The sequence below is a fragment of the Manis pentadactyla genome, chromosome 4 (assembly GCF_030020395.1).
Source record: "Manis pentadactyla isolate mManPen7 chromosome 4, mManPen7.hap1, whole genome shotgun sequence".
NCBI lineage: Eukaryota > Metazoa > Chordata > Mammalia > Pholidota > Manidae > Manis > Manis pentadactyla.
The window spans coordinates 174,915,165-174,930,997 of NC_080022.1; the positions used below are offsets into that span (position 1 = coordinate 174,915,165).

General features: G+C 56.8%; 1 protein-coding gene across 1 annotated transcript in view; it reads left to right on the plus strand.

Annotated features, from left to right (window-relative positions):
- Positions 1-13,774, plus strand: part of MRC2 (mannose receptor C type 2) — a 52,925-nt gene extending 39,151 nt beyond the window's left edge. Inside the window, exons 10-30 of the mRNA XM_036899832.2 lie at positions 436-551; positions 1,006-1,154; positions 1,705-1,922; positions 2,600-2,742; positions 3,815-3,917; positions 4,165-4,303; positions 4,416-4,451; positions 4,768-4,928; positions 5,031-5,098; positions 5,583-5,683; positions 5,965-6,107; positions 9,008-9,122; positions 9,234-9,397; positions 9,573-9,681; positions 10,223-10,461; positions 10,580-10,748; positions 10,842-10,991; positions 11,310-11,429; positions 11,634-11,813; positions 12,274-12,300; positions 12,420-13,774. Coding sequence (XP_036755727.2) covers positions 436-551; positions 1,006-1,154; positions 1,705-1,922; positions 2,600-2,742; positions 3,815-3,917; positions 4,165-4,303; positions 4,416-4,451; positions 4,768-4,928; positions 5,031-5,098; positions 5,583-5,683; positions 5,965-6,107; positions 9,008-9,122; positions 9,234-9,397; positions 9,573-9,681; positions 10,223-10,461; positions 10,580-10,748; positions 10,842-10,991; positions 11,310-11,429; positions 11,634-11,813; positions 12,274-12,300; positions 12,420-12,643 — 2,874 coding nt within the window. The 3' untranslated portion in view covers positions 12,644-13,774. The remainder of the gene's footprint in view (positions 1-435; positions 552-1,005; positions 1,155-1,704; positions 1,923-2,599; positions 2,743-3,814; positions 3,918-4,164; positions 4,304-4,415; positions 4,452-4,767; positions 4,929-5,030; positions 5,099-5,582; positions 5,684-5,964; positions 6,108-9,007; positions 9,123-9,233; positions 9,398-9,572; positions 9,682-10,222; positions 10,462-10,579; positions 10,749-10,841; positions 10,992-11,309; positions 11,430-11,633; positions 11,814-12,273; positions 12,301-12,419) is intronic.
- Positions 13,775-15,833: the final 2,059 nt, after the last annotated feature.

Below are 15,833 nucleotides of genomic sequence, written 5' to 3' on the forward strand. Positions count from 1 at the left end.
TAATCCAGCTTTTCCAGGCTCCTGAGGTTCACCAGCCCCCTCCACATCCTGGCAGCTCTCCCAGCTTTTCGGCCCTGGTTTCTCAGCCAACTGGCAATTTTCCCGCTGCACCTCTCGGTTTAAATGCCCGAGAGAGGAGTCCGAATGGGCCGTTTGTCTTTCTTCACCAGGCCGTGGCCAGGTCACTAGCTGCCTCCTGATTGGAGCCGTGCTCCCACCAGTGGTCTGGCAGATGTGGGGAACGGTAGTGGGGGGAATGGGGAGTGACAAGGCGCAGGTCACAGAACAGGAAGAGCTGTCTGTGGTGTCGCCCAGGCCCCTCTGTCCCGCAGCCCCCTGAGCGTGCCGCAGGTGACATCTCCCCACCCCAGGACTTACGGGTGGAGGAGAGTCCTCCCCACAGACGTCCCTCTTCTGCCTGCTCTCTCGAGCCAGGGTTGGACATGGCACAGCCCATCCTGCTACTGGCTGGGAGAGGACCAGGCAACCTACAGTGAGGCCCGGCGCCTCTGCACTGACCACGGCTCTCAGCTGGTCACCATCACCAACAGGTACTGGGGTGGCGGGCGCTCCATATCCCGGCCTAACGTGGTCCCTCTACCAAATGGGGTAGCATCCTGCTGTCAAGCACAGACGAACCTGTGTCCTTTGAGCCTTAACTGGCTCCAGGGCCTTTTTCTAATATTTTCATAGGAATGAATCCTGTTTATTAAGCCACCCCAGTGTGGGGCAGGGCGTGGGCAGGGCAGGAACAGGTGCGGATGTGGGGCTGTATGTACAGGAGAGGCCTCAGCTGTGTCTTATCTCCTCTTTTCTCAGCAAGGCACAGGGATTCAGAAGGTAGAGGGAAAGCTGGGTTGCTGAGTGTCAGCTACCGGGTCCCCACTTCCCTGAGCAAGTACCTGGTCGGGCTCAACACCCAGGCTCCCAGTGCAGGGCATCTGGCCTGTGGCCCAGGGAGTAGTGGGGACGAGCTTCCTGCCTTGACCAGCTTCTCACTCCCAGGTTTGAGCAGGCCTTTGTCAGCAGCCTCATCTACAATTGGGATGGCGAGTACTTCTGGACCGCCCTGCAGGACCTCAACAGCACCGGTTCCTTCCGCTGGCTCAGTGGGGATGAGGTCATGTACACCCACTGGAACCGGGACCAGCCGGGTGAGCGCCTCCTCCGGGCCCTCGGTCAGCCCCCTTCTTTCACTCTCGGTCAGGCTGGGAGCCACAGGGACCTGCTCTGCGGGGGGAGGCCCAGGGCTTCCCAGTGCACTCACCTTCGTACCATGCGGTGAAGGTGTTAGGAGCACAGGCTCTGAGCCATAACCACCCAGCCCATCTGTTCCTTATTAGCTATGCATTTTGAGCCTCAGTTTCTTCAGCTGTCAAATGGGGATAATGGTTCTTTCTTCCTAAGGTTAAGGTGAGGTTTACACAATGTAAGTACTTTCTGTGATTATTACCATTTCATGCTATCTTTTTTAACCCTCTCAATAACCTGTTGTAGTAGATGATGAAATAGGCTGAGAGGTTAAACAACTTGCCTAAGATCTCACAGGAGCAGACACAGAGCTGGTACTCCACCTCCATTTCCTTCCTCCCACAGAGCGGGTCCCTGCAGAGATGAGGGCTGGGGTGGTGCCTCTTGGGGATGTGAGGGAAGGCCAGACCCTGAGTCCTCCAAGAATGTGGGGCTTCTTTCTCTCTCCTTCAGGGTACAGCCGTGGGGGCTGTGTGGCCCTGGCCACGGGCAGTGCCATGGGGCTGTGGGAAGTGAAGAACTGCACTGTGTTCCGGGCTCGCTACATCTGCCGGCAGAGCCTGGGCACACCGGTGACCCCTGAACTGCCTGGGCCAGACCCTACACCCAGCCTCACCGGCTCCTGTCCCCAGGGCTGGGCCTCAGACCCCAAACTCCGGCACTGCTATAAGGTAGGCGGCCTGTTGGCACGGGGGGAGCAGGTGGGCCCCTGGGGGCACTTTCCCCACAGCAGACTGCAGACAGGTAATTCCCAAAGAAACTGTTGTCAATGGAATCTGAGGCCTGGCACCTACTAGGTGGTCTATCAACAATTGGGGAATCGGAGAAATCATAGAAATCATAGGTTTCAGAGGTTCCCAAATTTGAAGGTGAGGCTGGTTGCTTTTCAGAATCGCTTGGAGAGCCTGATAAAAATAAAAATAAAATTGTCTAGGCTGCCACTATGGAGACTGGGATTCAGTAGGTTGGGGTGGGGCCTGGGAATTTGTATTTTTAAGCCCTGCCAGATTGAGGAGCCACTAATGTAGTCCAAGGTATTTTATTATATGAAGAAACAGGAGTCTAGGGAAGGGAAAGGGACTTGCCCACAGTAAACTGTGGCTCCACTGGGATGAGGGTCCTGATCTGCTGGTCAGGGGCGCCGGGCAGCAGGCGTTCTATTGGAGTTTGCTGTGCCTGCTTCCCTTCCCTGAGCTCCTTCTCTGGTGAGCAGGAGTGTCTTTCTTAGTGAGCAGGACTGTCCAGTGAGGCCCCAGCCGCCTTCCCACTGCTATCGTGGGAGGGCAGGTATCTCCTGGGGAGGTAGGACAGTGGGGACAGCGTAGACAAGTGGACTCTGCTCCTGTAGGTGTTCAGCTTGGAGCGGCTGCAGGACAAGAAGAGCTGGGTCCAGGCCCAGAGGGCCTGCCGGGACCTGGGGGCCCAGCTGCTGAGCCTGGCTAGCTATGAGGAAGAGCACTTCGTGGCCAACATGCTCAACAAGATCTTTGGGTACTGAGCTGGAGGTGGTGGCCTTTGTGCACACGTGTGGGCTCTTGGTTATGCTGGGCCCAGGGCAGGGGACAGGGTGAAGGTGTCCCCAGGGAGGCCTGTCCAAGGGCTTAGAATGACCTGTGTATTTGCAGTTAGTGCCAAAATCCTGTCCTCACTCAAGCAGTCCTGGCATCGGAGACTCTGTGGCTCATGAGCCTTATGGAGCCAGCAATGCCCTCCTCACATGCACACATTTTCACAAAAGCAACCACCCTCCCCACCCCTTCTTCATGGCAACACCTTCCTTCTACTGATCCAAGATAAGCATTTACTTCCCACCCGACCCATCGCGTAATAACCCACACTCCTCAATAAACAGCTTTTCCGGAGATAGAGGAGGAGAAAGGCTACAACGTGAGCATTTGCCCATGGGGCCGGGGGTGGGGCGTGTCCTTCCAGGACCCCATCGCTGTCCTGTGGGCTTCCAGCATCCTATGACACACAGCACGTATCATCCCTTAACACCAGAGAAAATCCAAATGGATCCAGGCTTCCTGAGCTCATAGTCCCAGGGATCTCTCCTCCCTCCCAGCAAACATCATGGTTGCATTAGCTGAGTAGTAATTACATTAGCTCCCACTGATCAGCAACCCTAGGAAGTACCCCTTATCAGTGACCTTTGTGGGCTGGCAGAAAGGCTGGGTTATTTGCTCAAGGTCACAGAGTAGGTCCTTGGTGAATCAGGACTGGAATCCAGGCTGATCTGATTCCAGAGCCCCAAGTCTATGCCCATCCCCACTGACGGAGCATCCCTCAAGCGAAAGCCTGCAGAACCTTGCTGGCAGGGCAAAGCCCTCACTACGGGAAGCAAAGGGAGGGAGCCAGGCCTGCCTGCAGTGGGCCGCGCGCCTGGTCCAGCTGGGCCAGTTCCCTCGCGGGAGGAAACTTAAAGGCGCCCGACAGTGGAATGTCCGGTGGGTGGAGCCCAGATGGAGAGGCCCCCCGGCTCTGGGGACTGCCCGGGCGCTGCTGTAAGGGACTTTTGGCCCTCTCATCCCCCATCTCGTCTCCACCCGCGGTTGTGCTGAAGTGAATCAGAGCCCGAAGTACATGAACAGCACTGGTTTTGGATCGGCCTGAACCGTCGGGACCCTGGGGCCGGGCAGAGCTGGCGCTGGAGCGACGGCCTTGGGGTGAGAGGGCCTCCAGAAGGCTGGACGGGAGGGGGTGGGCGGGGCGTCGGTGGGCGGGGCCTTCCTGGGGGTGGGGCGGGGCTTAGCGGGGGAGGGCTTCTGGCCGGAGCTGGCAGGTGCGGGAAGCCGAGGCGGGGCGTCCAGCGCAGGCTGGGGTTTCCCCGCCCAGGCCAGGCCTCTAGGTCGCGTGTTCTGGGGGTGCGGGCAGCCTGCGCCCGGTGCCTGACAGCCCTCCGACCTCCCTCAGTTCTCTTACCACAATTTCGACCGGAGCCGACACGACGACGACGACATCCGGGGCTGTGCAGTGCTCGACCTGGCCTCCCTGCAGTGGGTGGCCATGCAGTGCGAGTCGCAGCTGGACTGGATCTGCAAGATCCCTCGAGGTTGGGTGGGGTGGTGCTGGGGAACCCGGAGGGGACGAAGGGCTGCTGTTCGGGGCGGCCTAGGAGAGGGTCTCCTTTCCCTGCAGCATCCCTGTCCTGTTTATCCCCGTAGGCACCGACGTGCGGGAGCCCGACATCAGCCCGCAGGGTGAGAACCCAGTTCACCCTGCTTCCCATGGCGCCCAGGAGAGGGGAAGGGGCGTCACCTCAGGCAGGGCTTGGCCGGGACATAACGAAAGAGGTTAGGGGTTCGAGCGGAGAGAATGGGAATCAGGGCTCCTGCAGCCCTGTGGGCATCTGTCTCGAAGGAGAGGCAAGCTTGGGCCTGGACACCGCTGTGCCTGCCCCAGGTCCAGTGGGCCGGCAGGCCCACCTGCCGCCTGCCCGGGACCCTCCTGCCCCTTCTCCACTGGGCTCGCTGGCAACCCCAGCCTGGCCACCACCCAGCGGGCGCTGTTCCTCAGGCCCGCAGGAATGGCTGCGTTTCCAGGAGGCTGAGTACAAGTTCTTCGAGCACCACTCCACGTGGGCACAGGCGCAGCTCATCTGCACGTGGTTCCAGGCAGAGCTGGCCTCTGTGCACAGCCAGGCCGAGCTAGACTTCCTGGGGCACAACCTGCAGAAGGTGGGCACGCGAGCGAGCAGGGAGCTGTGGTCAGGGGAAGGACAGGCCCGGGGGCAGTGGAGAGGCCCTGCCAAACCTCCCCTGCCCGTCTGGCTCCCCCAGTTCTCCCGGGGCCAGGAGCAGCACTGGTGGATCGGCCTGCACACCTCAGAGAACGAGGGGCGCTTCAGGTAGGAGCCCTCCCGGCAGCAGGTGTGTGGGGGCCGGGAGGCCTGGATGGCCAGCGCAACTCTAGACAGGAGCTGGGGAAGGGACAGCACACAAGCAGTGAGACCCGCACTTGGGTCCGGTTCTGGCACTCAGTGGCTGTGTGGCCTTGAGAAAATGACAGCCTTTCCTGGGCCTTGGCTTTCTCATCTAAAAATGAGAATAATGTGGAGCACACTGTTGCCCTTGCCCCTACCCTGGGATTCTTAGACTTCTTTTCTAGTTAAAGAAATGAGTGCTCAAGGAGGGCTGGGTCTTACCTGGAGGCACCAGGCCCTTGGATTCCCAGCTGCACTGAGCTCAATAGCCCCATTCTCAACCTATGGCCACTGAGCCCCCAGACTTGGGCCATTCCCTGCCCCCCTTCCGTGGCCTTCGTTGCTGTACACAGGGGCATTCGGGTCCCGGGTCAAGGCTGGAGTCACCTCCTGCTCGGTGCCATTGCAGGTGGACAGATGGTTCCATTATAAACTTCATCTCCTGGGCACCTGGCAAACCTCGGCTCATCGGCAAGGATAAGAAGTGTGTGTACATGACGGCCAGCCGAGGTGAGGGCAAGGTGGGGGCAGGAGCCCAGGAGTGGGCCAGCACAGCGGCAGTGAGGTGTGCCTGCACAGGGGCCATCAGGCCCTCCTCTTTGTTCCCACAACCCAAGAATGGCTAAGACCCAGAAAGGGGAGAGCCTGTTCCCTGGACTGGCAGCCACAGAGGACTTGAGTCCAGAGCTGGACCCAGGGCCTGAGCCCCAGTCCTGCCTCCTCTCAGGGTAGGAGGTGAGGTTGCTAAGCCCTGCTCTGTCCTGGGGGTGACTGCCCTCCTCTTTCTGCAGAGGACTGGGGGGACCAGAGGTGCCTGACCGCCTTGCCCTACATCTGCAAGCGCAGCAATAGCACCAGAGAGGCACAGGCCCCAGACCTGCCACCCACGGCCCTGGGGGGCTGCCCCCCTGGCTGGAATCAGTTCCTCAACAAGGTAGGTGTGGGGGGGGTGGCCTTCAAGAGAGGCAGGGGAGAGGATGTGAACATGAGAAGGCCAGACCTCAGGAGTCTTGGTCCTTTGGCACCATCAAAGTCATGACCTCTTGCCCATATCCACCAACCTCTCTCCTACTTGACCCCAATGCCTGGGCTAGACTCCTTGGAAAATAATTCACTATAGAAGCACCTTCCAATTCACCAGGTAATGAGGTTGTCCACATAGTTTGATGATCAGTGGTCACAAAATATTTGGTAATGAGCTCTTATTAGTAAAACAAAATGTTTGACATAAAGTATGTGGGTGTATATTATGTGTGTAAGTGCATATATATATTTTCTTCCATGCTAGTGTGACTACATTATATACAGTAAACTGTGCGCAGGAACAAAGCAATAGGAAGCATGAGTTTAAGACTTAAAAATAGCATTTTAAGTTTTAAAAGTTTTCCTTGCCTAGTGGTATGAAATAATGTGCTCACTCAAAAATTATCAGTTATAATTATTACTGTTTAAATAATTTTTATAAGAGCAAGGTGACTGCATATACTTCATTATTTTTAAAATACGTTGACACTGTGATTTGTGACTTTGAAGCTCTTGTTTGAAGTTCAAATGATTTTAAAACATGCATTTAATGGTTGTTGTCAGTTAAAAAGTTGCCTCACAAAAACAAATAGATCAAAATGAAAAAAGTTCCTCCACCTTTGGCTGGGCCTTCTAAGTCACTCTCTCCATTTTTCATTCCTTCTGCCAATTAAACAAAAGTTTTTGTTTAAAAATTGGCTAGTAAATTTCTGCATCTTGAACTGATTTGCCTCATAAAATAATCAGAAGACTCAATCAAAAGGGCGTTAAAAAAAGTCTTTGGAAGATTTTTTTTTAAAGCAACATTTAGAAAATTACTTTCCCAACTCTTCTGAGTGTGCAGGAAAGTTTGGGGCAATACAATTAATCAGAATGTATGTTCTTCTAAACATGTCTTCAAAATGTTCCCTCTGGAATGTGAGTTTCTTCCAAAAGTGGTTACTTTCATACCCATGGGCTAATTTATGAGACCTGATTTAGGCCTTCATTGTTTTTACCTAGTGGCTAAAAAACTTTCTCCCAGGAAGAGAAGGGTGCTGGTTCCCCATTACCTGTGATGTCAGTAGTATGCACTTCAGTCCATGCTTTCTTTGCAGGACACTGTAAGGCCATTTAGCCCGATTATGAGGTTCGATTAGTTAACACTAGAGAATATAATCCATAAATCTTTGTCACACATTGGAGTGCGGCCAGCTCTTGGTGTCATGGTGCTCTTACACTTTCCAGAATATTCAAGCAGATATTCTGTCTTTTCTGCCTTAAAAAAAAAAAAAAAAGTAAGGCACTGTGTATTGTTAAAACTTTGGAAAAAACAGAATGTAAAACTTACCCATACTCCCCAGAGAGAACCACCATCACTATCTTTACTCCACTTTGTTCCTTTTCCCATGTAACTGAGATCATACTAAATGATATAGTTTCATATCCAGCTTTTCTTTCTTAGTATGATATTTTGGGCACTTTCTCATGTCATTAAAATTTTCCAAAAATTTATACTCATGGCTTCTTGCACTTAATATAAAACAGTATATTTTATATGTGTAATTGGTTACTTTCTTAATGCGTCATCCTCACAATGATGACAGTTACTCTGTGTCGCAAGCCTTTGGATACCTTCCCGCAGGCACCTTGCAACCTCGCTGTGTCCTCCCTCGCATCCCTGCAGCATCTAGCTGTAGGTTAAACATGTAAGGGTTTGCCTCTCCCACTAGCTCCAAGCAGGGCCCCTGGCACCCGACATAGCAGTTAAAACACTTGCGCGTGATAGGGAGGCCCCGAGTGTTTGCTGGACCCAACTGAATACCTCCTCCCTTAGCTGCTGCTTTTTGCTGGTCCTGATGTGACCTCGCTGCTCCTAATTTTATGACTAATTTTATTAGTTATTTAAAGAAGGCCTTAGAATGGCTGTGAACTACTTCTGTAAATCAGGTATATGGGCTTTGTAACAAACCTCCAAAAAACTGTGACATTGTTTCTGGATTTACAACTTTCTATCCCAAATCTGACATTTGTATCAGTAAGCTGGAGCGAGGTGTAATCATTAATAGTAAGCCTAAGAGCTTTCACTTAAGCACACTCTGTGTCATGCACTATTCTCTTTACTCCTTAAAATGACCCCCAAAGACAGGTATTTTCATTGCCATTTTATAGAAAAGTTGAGGCCAGAAAAGTTAAGTCTGATCTGGAATCTGACCCGTACCTCCCCCTCCCTGCTTTGTGACTCCAAAGCTTCTTTACCTTCTTTTTCCCCCATCACACTCTCTCTGCACAGAAAATTACTGGGTATCGCTCATTTTCGAATTAAGAGTGTTCCCTTGATAAAAGATTTCCCACCACACAGGATTCTTTTAACTTTATGGAAGTAATGAAGGTGGGAAAAGAAAAAATAAGAGTTAGAAGCTGCTGCCTAACAAAGATCCTTCAGAAATAAAGATAAAAATATTCTAAAAATGAACATTGAGTTCAAAAGGCAAAATAACAGATTTCAGACAACACTCAGGAAGGTGTTTAGCTGAAAGCGAGACAGACCTTGTCCCCATGGGAGGCCCAGGTGCTACTGTCATGGGTAATAGTCTTCAGTGGCCCAAAGAAATCCTCCCACTTAAAAAATTCTCCGGAGCATGGGCAAGAGTGTGTGAGTCTGCTGTGCAGGAGCCTTGCTCAGGGAGACCCAGATGTCCCTGTTCTGATTTGCTCTCACAGTCCCCAGAGCCTCCCAGGGCCTGCTGCTGAGGGGTGTGCAGCAGAATTTCAGGGCTTGTGAGACAGTGAGGCAGAGCTAGACATCACGCCTTCCCCTCTGCCCCGCAGTGTTTCCGCATCCAGGGCCAGGAGCCCCAGGACCGGGTGAAGTGGTCAGAGGCACAGTTCTCCTGTGAACAGCAAGAGGCCCAACTGGCCACCATCGCGAACCCCTTAGAACAAGGTAGGGCCAGCCCATGGGGAGGCCCCTGTATCCTCTACCACAGCCCCCCAAAATGGCAAGAGCAGAGCAGGCAGGGGGCTGTGCTGTTGCTCACAATTCTCTCTCCTATAGCATTCATCACAGCCAGCCTGCCCAATGTGACCTTTGACCTTTGGATTGGCCTCCATGCCTCGAAGAGGGACTTCCAATGGGTGGAGCAGGAGTCTCTGCTGTACACCAACTGGGCCCCTGGGGAGCCCTCTGGCCCCAGCCCTGCTCCCAGCGGCAACATACCAGTGAGGAAGGCCCTCCCTGCTCTCCCCTCCGCTCCCCCTGCCCTGTCCTGCGGCCCTTGCCTTCACCCCCAGGGTCCTCGCCTCTTCCAGCCTCTTTGCTCATAGTGCAGGCTTTTGGGGCCAGGGCATGGAGGGGCAGCCGCTGGGGCTCCCCTGAGCAGCTCCTTCCCCCCAGACCGGCTGTGCAGTGGTCCTGCACAGCCCCTCAGCTCACTTCACGGGCCGCTGGGATGATCGGAGCTGCTTGGAGGAGACGCATGGCTTTCTCTGCCAAAAGGGCACAGGTAGGTGTCACCCATGAAATGGGCAACCCCAGCACTGGCGTAGATGCTATAGGCGATGCCAGGAGTAATGAAACATGATCTTGACCTCAGGGGGCCCCAGGGTCACTCGCAGAGTCTGGTATCTTCTTAGGAAGCAGATGGGCAGAAAGGCAAGGTACCCATCAGAGGGAAAGGCAGGGGGTCTCGGGTCTCAGGAGGAAGGTTTGGGGGTGTGGAGAGCTGACCAGGGAGACCTAACCACTGAGCAGATGTGGTATGGGGGGCTGAGTGTGCTGCTGAGGCGCCTGCAGCTCCAGGCACATGTGCCTCTGCCCTGGGTCCCTGGCATAGGACTAGACCAAGGCTCCAGCTTGCTCATATGATTGTTGGGCAGATGTATTGTTAATAGCATTGGCTAACACTGCCTGAGCCTTAGTCTGCGCCAAGCACTGCCCAGTGGAGCCCTAGTCTCTGCCTGATGTCTGGCACTTCCCTGGCCTCAGGCCTGGGAATGGGATGAGGGAAGCAGAGGCTGGCCTGAGCCCTGCCCCCTTCCCTGTAGACCCTTCCCTGAGCCCATCCCCAGCAGCGTCGCCTCCAGCCCCAGGTACTGAGCTCTCCTACCTCAACGGCACCTTCCGGCTGCTGCAGAAGCCGCTGCGCTGGCACGATGCCCTCCTGCTGTGTGAGAGCCGCAACGCCAGCCTGGCCCACGTGCCTGACCCCTACACCCAGGCCTTCCTCACGCAGGCTGCCCGAGGGCTGCGCACACCACTCTGGATTGGGCTGGCCAGTGGGGAGGTGGGTTCCGGCACTCATCCCGGCCCCTTGTGGGGCCCACTCCCCTGATCTCCCCCTTGTCTCCTGCTAGCCCCCTGCCTTCCTGCCTCTCTCCCACCCTGATGGCCCTTGTACCCAGGGCTCCCGGCGATACTCCTGGGTCTCAGAGGAGCCGCTGAGCTACGTGAGCTGGCAGGATGGGGAGCCCCAGCAGGCAGGGGGCTGTGCCTACGTGGATGTGGATGGGGCCTGGCGCACCACCAGCTGTGACACCAAGTTGCAGGGGGCAGTGTGTGGAGTGAACAGTGGTGAGTACCCACCCACTGGAGCTGAGGAGGGGGCAAGATGCAAGCCGTCCCAGGAGGACTCTGGGCCACTTTCTCAATCCTGCATCCCCACAGGGCCCCCTCCTCCCCGAAGAATAGGCTACCGTGGCAGCTGTCCCCAGGGGCTGGCCGACTCTGCGTGGATTCCCTTCCGGGAGCACTGTTACTCCTTCCACATGGAGCTGCTGTTGGGCCACAAGGAGGCGCTGCAGCGCTGCCAGAGAGGTGGGCCAGGGCAGGCTAGGCCCTGTGTGGCGACTGCTCTCCAGGACACATAGGCCCTGTGAATGCAGCCCCATGCTACACTCGACTGTAGGCCGCACTCCCACATAACTGCTCCTCACGTGCCAGTACACGGAGACCATGTGACATCACATGTATGTAACCCCTGCCACATACCTGCACACACATGTGCACACACACATGCATGGGCTCCGTAACATCCTCTACTCAGGCTACCAAAGAAGAGGGCTGGGGCCTCTCTGGGGGTCTCTGATTCCCCCAGGAGACCTGTCGGCCCTGACGTGGGCCCCTTGTGTCCAGCGGGTGGGGCAGTCCTGTCCATTCTGGATGAGATGGAGAACGTGTTTGTCTGGGAGCACCTGCAGAGCTCTGAGGGCCAGAGTCGGGGCGCCTGGCTGGGCATGAACTTCAACCCCAAAGGTGGGTACCCTGTGGATGGGATCAGGAGCGTAAGGCCTCAGGCTGTAGGGGAGATGCTCCCCACCAGGGCTTGTGGGGTGAGGACTCGCGGGCTACAGAGCTGGCTACAGAGCTGGCTCCGGCCCAGGCCTCTTCTTGCGCACCTGCTCCTGCTTTGCCTTGTCTCCCCCGCCCCACACTCCCTCAGCGCCTTCTTTCCCACAGGAGGCGCCCTGGTCTGGCAGGACAACACAGCTGTGAACTACTCCAACTGGGGGCCCCCTGGCCTGGGCCCCAGCATGCTGAGCCACAACAGCTGCTACTGGATCCAGAGCAGCAATGGGCTGTGGCGGCCCGGGGCCTGCGCGAACACCACCATGGGCGTCGTCTGCAAGCTCCCGCGAGGTGAGGGCGTCGGGCGCACAGCTCCGCCTCCTCCGCCCCGGCTCAGCGGGAGCTTGGGCAGGGCCAGGGGCTGCTCCTCCTCCTGCAGGTGACATGGGGGTGGGGGTGGGGGGCGCATGAACAGACAGGCTGGGGACTGCCAGGCCTACCTCTACGATGAATCGGTTTGTAAGATGGACTGGCCCTTCCTACAAATTTCCAAACTAGACAGCAAACCCATCACTTTGTAGTGTTGTGGGTACAGACGGGGTTCAAGCCCCAGTCAAACCACGTGCTAACTGTGTGACTATGCGTAAGTCACCTAAACTCTGGGCCTTCAGCCTTCTCATATATGAAAAGTGGGTGATAACAGCACCTATGAGTTGAAGTGAGCTAATAACATGGCACTCAGCAAGAGCTCTGTATGTGTTCCTTGCGGTTGTCACTACTGCACGACTAACGGTCCTGCTCTTCCCTGCAGCTGAGGAGAGCAGCTTCTCCCCGTCAGGTGAGCGGAAGGCGAGGCTGAGGCCAGCCCTCCCCCTCTGTCCCTGGGAGGGGTTGGGGGGCAGCTGCCGGGGGTGGGGCGGTGGGGGTGGCTCCTCAGCCAGGCACCTCCCGCCGCAGCCGCGCTCCCTGAGAACCCAGCGGCCCTGGTGGTGGTGCTGACAGCCGTGCTGCTGCTCCTGGCCCTGCTGACCGCGGCCCTGGTCCTCTACCGGCGGCGACGGAGTGCTGAGCGAGGGGCCTTCGAGGGCGCCAGGTACAGCCGCAGCGCCTCCGGGCCCAGCGAGGCCACTGAGAAGAACATCCTGGTGTCCGACATGGAAATGAATGAGCAGCAGGAGTAGAGCTAAGGGCGTGGGCAGGGCCGGGCCAGGAGGAGCTGGGGAGGATGGGCCCTGGGTCAGCTGGAACCCCCCAGCTACCAGGCCAGCTGGCCTGTGGAGGGGTGTCCTTGAAGCCACTGTTAGGAGCTGGGGCTGGGCAGGGCCTGGGCTGTGAGGACTGGGCCGAACCCAGCTGGGTGCAGTGTGGCGTTTCCCTTTTGAGGGGGCCTAAGGTCTTGTCACCTGGGCCTGAGTCCCCCACGGTGACCAGAGGCAGGATGGGAGCCTCTTTCTTCCTGTTTCCCTGCAAGCCCCCTGCCCAGGCCGGCTGCTCAGGCTCCAGGACCCCCTTCCCATTGCAGAGCCTGAGGGGCCTCCCCCGAGCCCTCACCTAGCCCCTCTTGCTTCTCCCCCTCCCGCCTGGCAGCCTCAGCTCTGAGCATCTTGCCCATCTCCCCTCCCTGTGTCTCACCCAGCCCTTCCTTCTGAGCCAGGGTGACACTGTTGGGGGAGTCCTCTTGGTCTTGGGGGAGGTCAGCTGAGGGGGCTGAGCGTCTGTCACTTCTGTGCTTGCTGGGGTGGCCTCGGGCATGGCATGAGGGGCCTGGGTGGAGCCTGAGAACCAGTGCAGCCCCGTGGTGTCAGCCAGGCTGGAGACAGGACTGGGGAGAGACACCTGCCCTCCTGGGGGTGACCAGGCTGGGTTCGGGTGTCATCTCCTGCCGGTCGGGGGAGAGCTCTGTCTCTAAAGAGTCCCCTGTGGGGACCAAAATAAGTTCCCTACCATGTCCAGCTCCTGGCTCTGGTTTAGAGAGAGAGAGAGGAGGGGGTTGCTGGAGTGCAGGGGGCCCCAGAGAAGCAGGGGCCAGGGGCAGCTCCAGGCACCCGCCCTCCAGGCAGCGCAGAGGGACAGCACCCCGGCTCCCGGAGTGGCCCCATGCAGGGCAGCCGACCCAGTGCCTTTCCACAAGGCCAAATCCCAGCCCAGTGGGAGCCTACGGCCAGTCCTGGTGCCACTGCACGGGACAATGTGAACACAGACTCGAAGATGTGGTCCCTTTTTTGTAGTTCTTAATTTTTTTAATGTGCCATTATTGTTTAAAAAAAAGAGAAAAGCAAAGCAAACAAATAAAACATCTTTGATTAGCTTGAGAGAGAAGGTTCCTCCTTCGTCCCATTGTGAGCCCTGTTCCCCCTAAGCGCCTCCGAGATGAGCGGTGATTTTGGAACTCACTTACTGTGCTTTCTCTGCAGCCTGTGGTTACCCTGTCTCTGGGCCCCACAGAGATACTCGCACTCCCACCTCTTGCCTTCCTGGGCCTGCTCACTTTTTCTCCATTCTTGGGGATCTGTCTGTGGGCGAGAGCGTGAGAGCTCCCCAACAGCTGTGAGCACAGGCACCTTAGCTCACCTTTCCACCTGTGAAATGGGAGAACAGGACCCACCTCCTCTGGTTGCTTTACAGATGTCTGAGGATGACATGAGATCATCTGTGCAGAGCTAGAACAGTGCCCGTGGGCTCAGACAGCGAGTGCCCATGGATGCTGGCTGTCAGTGTTATCTCTGGGCTGCTGCTCCCAGGGGAACATTCAAGGTGCCCAGGCCGGCCCTGGGTGGGGGTTCCACATCACCATCCTTCCATGGCAGCCATCATACCTGCCTTTGAGCTGGGAGAAAGAGCCCATTTGTCCTTGGGGAGCTGGGCTCAGACACCACCTGGAGGCAGTGGAGTCGATCCCGAGACCGCCTTCCTGCCCTCCCACCTGCCTGCACTTACCCACTCTTTCATTCCTGATATTTGAGCTGGAGATAGAGCAGCGAACAAAGGCCTTGCCACCAGAGGACAGCCAGCTATGCCAGGTCCTAGGCGAAGTGCCATGAGGGGTCCAAAGCAGCCAAGGGGAGGGCGTTAGTTTGGACTGGGTGCTCAGGGAGGGACTTGCCAGGGGAAGTGAGAGGACAGCGGAGGGGCGCGAGTGAGCAGGCCCCAGGCCCCGGGGGGTTTGGGGGGACAGCAAGTGCAAGGGGTCCCTGGTGCTTCAGAGACCAAGCAGGGAGGCCAGGCTGGCGGGCTGTGGGGAGGGGCATGCAGGGCCCTGACTGCTCCAGACCTTGAAGGCAGTGGTAGGAACCAGATGTCCCTTTAAGTAGAGCGGGAGCCAGTGGGAATGGCTGATCTGATCGACCTTCTGAGATGGTGGTTTGGATCAGGACTCAGCAGTGGTCAGATTCTGTGCATGCGTGTGTGTTCTGTTCGTGATTTTTAAAAATACGTTGCTACTTTTCTGAATAAGTCCTACTGTCCCGGTTTTCGAAGCCTCACAATGTAAGAGTCACACTGACAAGTCCAAAGCAGGGTAATGAGTGCCATTTCCCGAGTCAGGGAGCCCCAGGGAGGGCTTAGCAGCTGCTTTTCTGGAGCCCACAGCTGAGGCCGAGCCCAGGCCCTCCTCCCTTCTCTGCAACCCTAAGAGTGGTTCCTGCCAGGCAGCAGCAGGACCCGGGGAGGGGGCTGCTCACGTCGGGGAGGGAGCCCTGTCCCACGGGGAGGTCCTTAGTGATCCAACCACTTCTCCAAATTGAGGAACAGCTCCTCGGTAAGTGCCCTGCCATTGGCCAGAACACAGATTGCATGAGCAGGCTTCAGGGAGCCATCGTGGGGCAGGCGCCCCCTGGGAAGCCCGCAGCTGACCCCTGGCCCAGGAGAAAGAGAAGCAAGGGGTGAAGGCAGGGCCGTAGCTCCCGAGGGGGAAGGGGAAGTGACCCAAATGCGCAGCGCTGCTTGGGGGCAGAGGCCGGGGAGTGCCCAGAGGCTGAATCACTCCAGAAACCTGTCACTCTTCTCTCCTCCCCTGGGTGGCTCCCGTCCTCCCCAGAGCCCTGCCCAAAAGCATTTCAGACAGCTTCACAGGCACCCCGGGGTTTCCCATAGCCCTTGTTCTAAGCCCTTCTGTTTGGGGGCTCTGCCTGCCCAGGGGAGGGTAAGGGAATGCCCACTGATCTCTGCGACTCTATCAGGGCAGGAGGAAGGCTCTGGGCCGGGGGCTCTTTGCCTCTGGCTCCAGAATGTGCTGCGTCTGGAAGACTACATGGCAGACCTTTATTTCTGCTCATTCAATTCAGTAAGCCTGAAGGACCTCCTGTACATTCCATCTTTGCTGGATGGGGGATGCCCTGGGACACATCCTGGCAGGCCTAGGCAAAGAGCACT